This window comes from Bos javanicus, chromosome 16, assembly GCF_032452875.1.
Source record: "Bos javanicus breed banteng chromosome 16, ARS-OSU_banteng_1.0, whole genome shotgun sequence".
NCBI classification, from domain to species: Eukaryota; Metazoa; Chordata; class Mammalia; order Artiodactyla; family Bovidae; genus Bos; species Bos javanicus.
In genome coordinates, this window is record NC_083883.1 from 33,198,337 (window position 1) to 33,206,660 (window position 8,324).

The 8,324-nt window shown below is 47.2% G+C and overlaps 1 protein-coding gene across 1 annotated transcript; it reads left to right on the top strand.

The window, feature by feature from the left end:
• The first annotated feature begins 3,244 nt into the window (after positions 1-3,244).
• C16H1orf202 (chromosome 16 C1orf202 homolog) lies at positions 3,245-3,918 on the top strand. Its single transcript, XM_061382466.1, has one exon. The coding sequence runs from the start codon at positions 3,351-3,353 to the stop codon at positions 3,810-3,812; it is 462 nt and encodes a 153-aa protein (XP_061238450.1). The 5' UTR covers positions 3,245-3,350; the 3' UTR covers positions 3,813-3,918.
• The last annotated feature ends 4,406 nt before the right edge of the window (positions 3,919-8,324 follow it).

The following is an 8,324-nucleotide window of genomic DNA, read 5'->3' on the forward strand; positions in this document are numbered from 1 at the left end:
ATAACTGACTTATTGCACACTTAACTTGTGCCTAGTGCTTTATGTATATTATCTCATTTAGTTCTCACAACAACTCCCGGAGAGGTAGGATTGTTATTATGTCAGTTTTACAAATGAATAAACTGCGGCAGTAAGAGGTTAAGTAACTTGCCCAAAGTTAAAGCTAGTAACTGTGAGAGCCAGAATTCAAACTCAAGCAGACTCACTCCTGAGCCTGCTCATTTGTCAGTTCAGTTCAGTTCAGTCGCTCAGTCGTGTCCGACTCTTTGCAACCCCATGAATCGCAGCATGCCAGGCCTCCCTGTCTCTCACCAACTCCCGGAGTTCACCCAGACTCAGGTCCATTGAGTCAGTGATGCTATCCAGCCATCTCATCCTCTGTCATCCCCTTCTCCTCCTGCCCCCAATCCCTCCCAGCATCAGAGTCTTTTCCAATGAGTCAACTCTTCACATGAGGTGGCCAAAGTACTGGAGTTTCAGCTTTAGCATCATTCCTTCCAAAGAAATCCCAGGGCTGATCTCCTTTAGAATGGACTGGTTGGATCTCCTTACAGTCCAAGGGACTCTCAAGAGTCTACTCCAACACCACAGTTCAAAGGCATCAATTCTTCGGCGCTCAGCCTTCTTCACAGTCCAACTCTCACATCCATATGTGACCACAGGAAAAACCATAGCCTTGACTAGACGAACCTTTGTTGGCAAAGTAATGTCTCTGCTTTTGAATATGCTATCTAGGTTGGTCATAACTTTCCTTCCAAGGAGTAAGCATCTTTTAATTTCATGGCTGCAGTCACCATCTGCAGTGATTTTGGAGCCCCCAAAATAAAGTCTGACACTGTTTCCACTGTTTTCCCATCTATTCCCCATGAAGTGATGGGACCGGATGCCATGATCTTTGTTTTCTGAATGTTGAGCTTTACGACAACTTTTTCACTCTCCACTTTTACTTTCATCAAGAGGCTTTTAGTTCCTCTTCACTTTCTGCCATAAGGGTGGTGTCATCTGCATATCTGAGGTTATTGATATTTCTCCCGGCAATCTTGATTCCAGCTTGCACTTCTTCCAGCCCAGCGTTTCTCATGATGTACTCTGCATATAAGTTAAATAGGCAGGGTGACAATATACAGCCTTTCCTATTTGGAACCAGTCTGTTGTTCCATGTCTAGTTCCTACTGTTGCCTCCTGACCGGCATACAGATTTCTCAAGAGGCAGGTCAGGTGGTCTGGTATTCCCATCTCTTTCAGAATTTTCCACAGTTTATTGTGATCCACACAGTCAAAGGCTTTGGCACAGTCAATAAAGCAGAAATAGATGTTTTTCTGGAACTCTCTTGCTTTTTCCATGATCCAGCAGATATTGGCAATTTGATCTCTGGTTCCTCTGCCTTTTCTAAAACCAGCTTGAACATCAGGAAGTTCACGGTTCACATATTGCTGAAGCCTGGCTTGGAGAATTTTGAGCATTCCTTTACTAGCGTGTGAGATGAGTGCAATTGTGCGGTAGTTTGAGCATTCTTTGGCATTGCCTTTCTTTGGGATTGGAATGAAAACTGACCTTTTCCAGTCCTGTGGCCACTGCTGAGTTTTCCAAATGTGCTGGCATATTGAGTGCAGCACTTTCACAGCATCATCTTTCAGGATTTGAAATAGCTCAACTGGAATTCCATCACCTCCACTAGCTTTGTTCATAGTGATGCTTTCTAAGGCCCACTTGACTTCACATTCCAGGATGTCTGGCTCTAGGTCAGTGATCACACCATCATGATTATCTGGGTCGTGAAGATCTTTTTTGTACAGTTCTTCTGTGTATTCTTGCCATCTCTTCTTAATATCTTCTGCTTCTGTTAGGTCCATAACCATTTCTGTCCTTTATCGTGCCCATCTTTGCATGAAATGTTCCCTTGGTATCTCTAATTTTCTTGAAGAGATCTCTAGTCTTTCCCATTCTGTTGTTTTCCTCTATTTCTTTGCATTAATCACTGAAGAAGGCTTTCTTATGTCTTCTTGATATTCTTTGGAACTCTGCATTCAGATGCTTATATCTTTCCTTTTCTCCTTTGTTTTTCACTTCTCTTCTTTTCACAGCTATTTGTAAGGCCTCCCCAGACAGCCATTTTGCTTTTTTGCATTTCTTTTCCATGGGGATGGTCTTGATCCCTGTCTCCTGTACAATGTCACGAACCTTATTCCATAGTTCATCAGGCACTCTATCTATCAGATCTAGGCCCTTAAATCTATTTCTCACTTCCACTGTATAATCATAAGGGATTTGATTTAGGTCATACCTGTATGGTCTAGTGGTTTTCCCTACTTTCTTCAATTTCAGTCTGAATTTGGCAATAAGGAGTTCATGGTCTGAGCCACAGTCAGCTCCTGGTCTTGTTTTTGTTGACTGTATAGAGCTTCTCCATCTTTGGCTGCAAAGAATATAATCAATCTGATTTCGGTGTTGACCATCTGGTGATGTCCATGTATAGAGTCTTCTCTTGTGTTGTTGGAAGAGGGTGTTTGTTATGACCAGTGCATTTTCTTGGCAAAACTCTATTAGTCTTTGCCCTGCTTCATTTGTCAGTGGGCTACAAAATAAACCAGGAAAATTATGCAAAATATTATTAGAGTGCTTAGCACATACCATGATACATGGTAGCCATTATTTTAGCTTTTCCTTAGTTGAATTTAACGAAATTAACAAGTGCAAAAATGTATACAAAGAAGCAGGAAAAAATGTTTTCTTTTTTGTATTCGTGTTTTTCAAAAATTCCTTAAAAATCGTACGCGTGCCATCAGAAAAAATTACTGAGGAAAAAAAAAATCAGTGATAATCCTACAAGGAAAGAGATGTTTAGGTAAGGCCAGATGTTTTCAGAGTTTTCCAGAAACTGGTTCCCTGCTGACTGAAAAATACAGCACACCTGAAACCAGTCCACAAACTATTAGAAGCCTCCAGGGCAACAGGAGCGTGGGACTGATTTCTAAGTGATCAGTGAAGGCTGAGCAGCCTAATACAGTAAATGTGGCTCTGGACCTCAGGAACTTCCTAGGGCCCTTCTGGCCTGTTTGAGGCCCTGTCTGAAGATCACTCAACAGCAAACTCGGCCGGCTTATTGGTGGGTGGAGGAACCATGTGGGACTCTGGATCCTGGGATAGGATTCGTGCTCGGTACCCTGAGAGCATGCCTCAACCGGGCATTGTACCCTGAGAGCATGCCTCAACCGGGCATTGTGCGGTCAGCGTTCGGGTCTCCTTGGTAACGTCTACTGGGGAAGGCCATTGGGCGCACCCGGGAAGGGGCAGAAAGGACTCGAGCGGCCCTGTCGCGTCCTAAGGCCGCTGTGTAGCCGCCCGGCCCATGTGTTCCCGAGTCTCAGGCCGTGGCCCCAGTCCGACGCGCTCACAGGAGAGGCCCGGGCCTGGCATGGCGGACGCGCGGCCCAGCTGCACCCGGCGCGGCGGTGTGCGGCACGGGCTGCTGGAGAGGATGGCGCCCCTCAAGCGGGACGGCCCGCCGCGCGCCGAGGCAGAGGCGGCGGGGCGGCGCGCGGCCGGCGACGGCGGCTCCTGCTCGGGCTGCTGGTGCTGGCGGCGGCTCTTCCGGCGGGGTGCGGCCCGCAGCCCGCGCAGGAAGAAGGCGCGGTACGCGAGGCCCGGGCCAGCGGCCCAGGAGCGCGGCCGGTGGGGCCCCGCGAGCCTGCGGAAGCTGCTGCAGAGGCTGGTGGCGTGGAGGCGGCGCTACCTGCGGCGCAGGGAGCGCTGCGAGAGGCTGGAGGAGATCCCGCTGCTGGTGCTGGACCGCGCGCAGGCCCGCGACTAGGCCGCGGCCGCCCGGAGCCCTGCCCCGCCTCCTGCACCCAGAGCTTTGATTTTGTTTAGTAAAGGCAAGATATGAAAATAAACCCAGTTCCATTTGGATGAAAGAATACGGGTGGGGTTTTTTTTGGCGGGGATGGTGGGGGGGCCATGCTTTTGAAACCAAGGTTTTAGTGATGAGAACCTGCTTTATTCTCCTCTGGGGACTGGGGCCTTGATAAAGTAACAGATCAGGAGGTAGTCGCCACGGAGGCCCCGGGATCCCTCTGGTGCCTGCATATTCTCTGGCGGTTGCTGCCAGGTAAAGAATAGCTGGAAAAGGAAGCGGCGGCTCATCTTTCCCTGAACACCCCAGAAGAAGGTGGGAGGGTCAGTGGTCTTCAACTGGAGGCAGGCCCTCTGGGATTAAAACATTTTTGTTTTTCTTTTAAAGAGGGATGCTCGAAGTCTTCACCTCACACTACCAAGAGCAAATCCTGCTTTGATCTTTCATTTACAGGCGTTTATGAACCCGTGTAAACCAACATTAGGGCCAAGGCCTGGGGGCTAATGCGGAAGTTTGAAAACTTGTGCTGGAGATCAAAGTGCAAAGGGAGAGGAGTTCGGGAGATTCCTGGATGCGTCTTTAACTTCTTCCTCTTCCTCATCAATAAAAACTTGCTAATGATACTCTGTATCTACAGGCCTGCAAGGATGACAGTAAAATATTAGAAGTGAAAGTGCTCGAAGTACACTAAAAGAGCTGTATGCAGTCAAGGTATTTATTAAACTGGTATAATTATCTTTCCCTAGGCTACTGCCAGACCACTGTTGACCCTACGGTCCTCCCTTCCTGCCCCACCTGGCCAAAGCAACACTTCAAACAAACTAGAGACACTGAGCGGTGGGCCTTCAGGTTCTTCACTAGACGTTCCTAATGTTGGGGAGCTCCTGAGGGCTTCCAGGGGTCTCCCCTTGACCTAGAAAGTCATCTTCGGGAAGCGGGCATTGAGGACCATCCCTTGTTCAGTTCATTTCTGTGGTAAGAAGGGAATAAGGACCCGGGAGACGGGAACCTAGAAAACTGAGAACAGCAGAAAAAAGCAAGGCGTAGGCCAGAAAGCTGGGGCCAGGAAGGGAGGGCCCACAGGACACAGTTCTCTGTGATTGAGGTTAGGTGTATTTTGTACTTCTACTATTTTTTTTTTTTTTAATTCCTAGCATTGTCCAGACAGCTTAGATTATTCTATAGGGTTGGGATAGGGGAATGCATTTTCAAGAGAAAAGCCATTAAGCTTCATAGTCAGCATCCATCCTTCTAAGGAAACCAGTCTGGCTATCTTGCCTTATAGTTGATTGAACCAGGGATCTCAAGATGCCTGAATTACAAGCCGTTCCATAGGGAGCAGCCCAGTGGAATCTTCCTTGCTTGGAGAGGTTGAAACTAAGAGACCATAAAAGGAGAAGCTATTTAAAGAATATCAAATTACTGAATCCTCAAATACCAAAACAGAGGTGCTGTTGAATAATATGTAAGAAATTCCAACTGTTTGATATTTCCTGGTTTTATTTATTTCAGAGAGGAAAGAGTCAAACTAAAGCAGAGTTAATTTTCTCTGAACCTTAATTTGAATATAGCTGTGCCTTTTTGTTTTGACTGACAGTCCATGGCCTCTACAATACATCTTCTTCATGAGGCTAAGGAAATTAGTCTAGGCTGTGCCTGGGTCTGTGTAGACACATTTCCACTAACTCACACACATGTGCATACACACACTCAGCTCTGTGTATAAGCACATGGCATAATGTAAATGTTTATCTTGGAGAATTTGTTCAATCTTCTTGTTCTGTCCACACAAAACCTTACATTTTTGGTAGCTGTCTGCCTGAGATTGGTTCCTCTTGACAATTGATTATAATTCCTCCTAGGCCAAGAGAGTGGTAGCTTCTACCACTCTCTGGGCTATTATACCAGCCAGTATATACGTGCTTGCTAAGTCACTTCAGTCCTGTCCAACTCTTTGTGACTCCATGAACTGTGGTCCACCAGGTTCCTCTGTCCATGGGATTCTCCAGGCAAGAATACTGGAGTTGGTTGCTATGCCCTCCTCTAGGAGATCTTCCCCACCCAGGGGTTGAACCCTTGTCTCCAGCATCTCCTGCATTGGCAGGAGGATTCTTTACCACTAGCGCCACTTGGGAAGCCCCATCCCAGTGGGTATCTCCTGCCAAAGCCCATCTTCAGCAGAAACATGGCCTTTGGGTGTGGATGCTACATCAGGGTGCTGGGGTAGAATACCTGCTGGCAGTTTCTTCTCCCACTAAACCCTCCTTCCCCTGGAATTTTAGAGTATTTCCTGGTGACAGTGTTAACTTCTGATCCTCTGGGGCTGGCGAAGTATCAGCTTGTGATTTGTTCTTCCTCCTATATCCATTTTCCTTTGAATCGAAAACCAACACACAGAAATGCAGCCCCTCATTATTCAGTCACTTTTGGTTGAGTGTTTCTTGTGTAGATGTTCCAGAAGCATGTCTCTTGGCCAGAGGAGCTAAGTCAGGTTGGGTCTTCACTTAAGTTAAGCTCTTTTCATCGCCTCTTGCCAAGGCTTCTCTAACCCCAGATTTCTGTAAGGTAGCTCTGCCTCAGGCCACTTCAAGGGGAAAAATGTTTGCTGTAAGGATCCAGGAGACCACAAACCTTGAGGTAGTTCTGGGACAGGCTTGTCCCCCTGCATCTCTTGAGCCCCCTCTTGGGGAAGAGTTTTTATAGGCAAAATTTGGGGTGAGGGCTGCAGGGTATGTGACTTTCTTCTGATTGGTTGGTGGAGAGGTAATGGTGTTTCAGGAATCTGGTACTCACCCCGAAGTTACCATCCTCCACCAGGGTGGGGGCCTTGGTTCCTGTAGAACTCAAAGATATATTGTCATATACTCCATGACATATCAATATATCTCTTGAGGAACTAGGACTGGGCTTTATTGCTGCACAATTGTTTTCTGACCGCCTTTCGTTTCTGCGTTCCTTCACTTCCTTAATTAGTAACTGTTTGAATCTGCCCTTTGGAATTACAGGAAGGTCTATGAGACTGAAGTCTTTTTCAAAGTTTTTACAAACGAGAAATGGGGGTATATTGTAAGGCTTTTGTATCGGGAGGGCCTCACAGAGTCCTACTTGGTTTTAGAGAGTGTTCAAGAGAGAGCTTGAAATGCTTTACCCTCTGAAAGAGAAGGGAGGGAGGCTGTCGATTTGGGTTACCATTGAGGAGCCCAAGAGGAGGAGCCTCAGCTCACTAATAGGCCAACCTGCTCAGAGTTTCAGGCTTTGTTCTGCCAGGGGTCTCCAAAGGATATATAGAGGCGCAGGTTTAGGCATGTGAGGTAGACTTCTCCCACCAAGGGAGTGGTTTGTTGTTGTTTAGTTGCCAAGTCGTGTCCGACTCTTTGCAGCCCCATGGACTGTAGCCTACCAGGCACCTCTGTCCATGGGATTCTACAGGCAAGAATACTGGAGTGGGTTGCCATGCTCTTCTCCAGGGGATCTTCCCAGTCCAGAGATCTAACCCGCATTTCCTGCTTGGCAGGTGGATTCTTTATCATTGAGCCACCTGGGAAGCCAAGGGAGAGAAGTAAGATTGAAGATGCCTCTCCCCTCCCCCCATCTGATTTATATGGGAACGGGTAGAATTGCTTTATTTACATTTGTGCATGTGTGTGTGCACACATGCTAAGTTGCTTCAGTTATGTTTGACTCTTTGCAACATTATGGACTGTAGCCTGCCAGGCTCCTACTGGAGTGGGTTGCCATACCCTCCTCCAGTGGACTTTCCCAACTCAGAGATCGAATCCATGTCACAATACTATGTTCCTGACAACTACTGTGTGACTTGAATCATTTAAAAAATACTTCCAGTTGTGGTAAAATAGACATAAAGTTTATTATCTTGAGGCAGGAGCTAGATGGGCCCCAGGTTAAGCAACTGCAGTTTGTCCGCTGTGGACAGATACTGATGAAGGAAGAACTGATCCCTTCCCAGATAAAGAGACCACATATTTCTCATTCTTGAGGTTGAGGAGAGCTTCCTGATGACACATATGCAGAAAGGCTCCTCAGGGGTCAAAACGGAAGGGAGTGCCACCCCACAGGTGATGTCAACCTACCCATAAGGCCTTTTCCCAACCCAGGGATTCAACCTGGATTTCCTGCACTGCAGGCCCAAGAATACTGGAGTGGGTTGCCATTTCCTTCTCCAGGGGGTCTTCTTGACCCAGGGATTGAACCTAGGTCTCCCATTTTGCAGGCAGATTCTTTACCATCTGAGCCACCAGGGATGCCATAGCGCCTTTCACTAGACTCTATCTTGGCTAAGAGATGCTCGCGCACACAGGGGAGGATTCTGAGATAAACCAAATATGGACTCAGTGCAAGATGACTGGCCAGAGGAAACCTGGAAGAAATGCCCCATATGAGTGATTCAAATGACCACAAGCGTGCACCTCTGAGTCTGCCCATGTGAATGTACTCTTTTTCCTCCTAGAA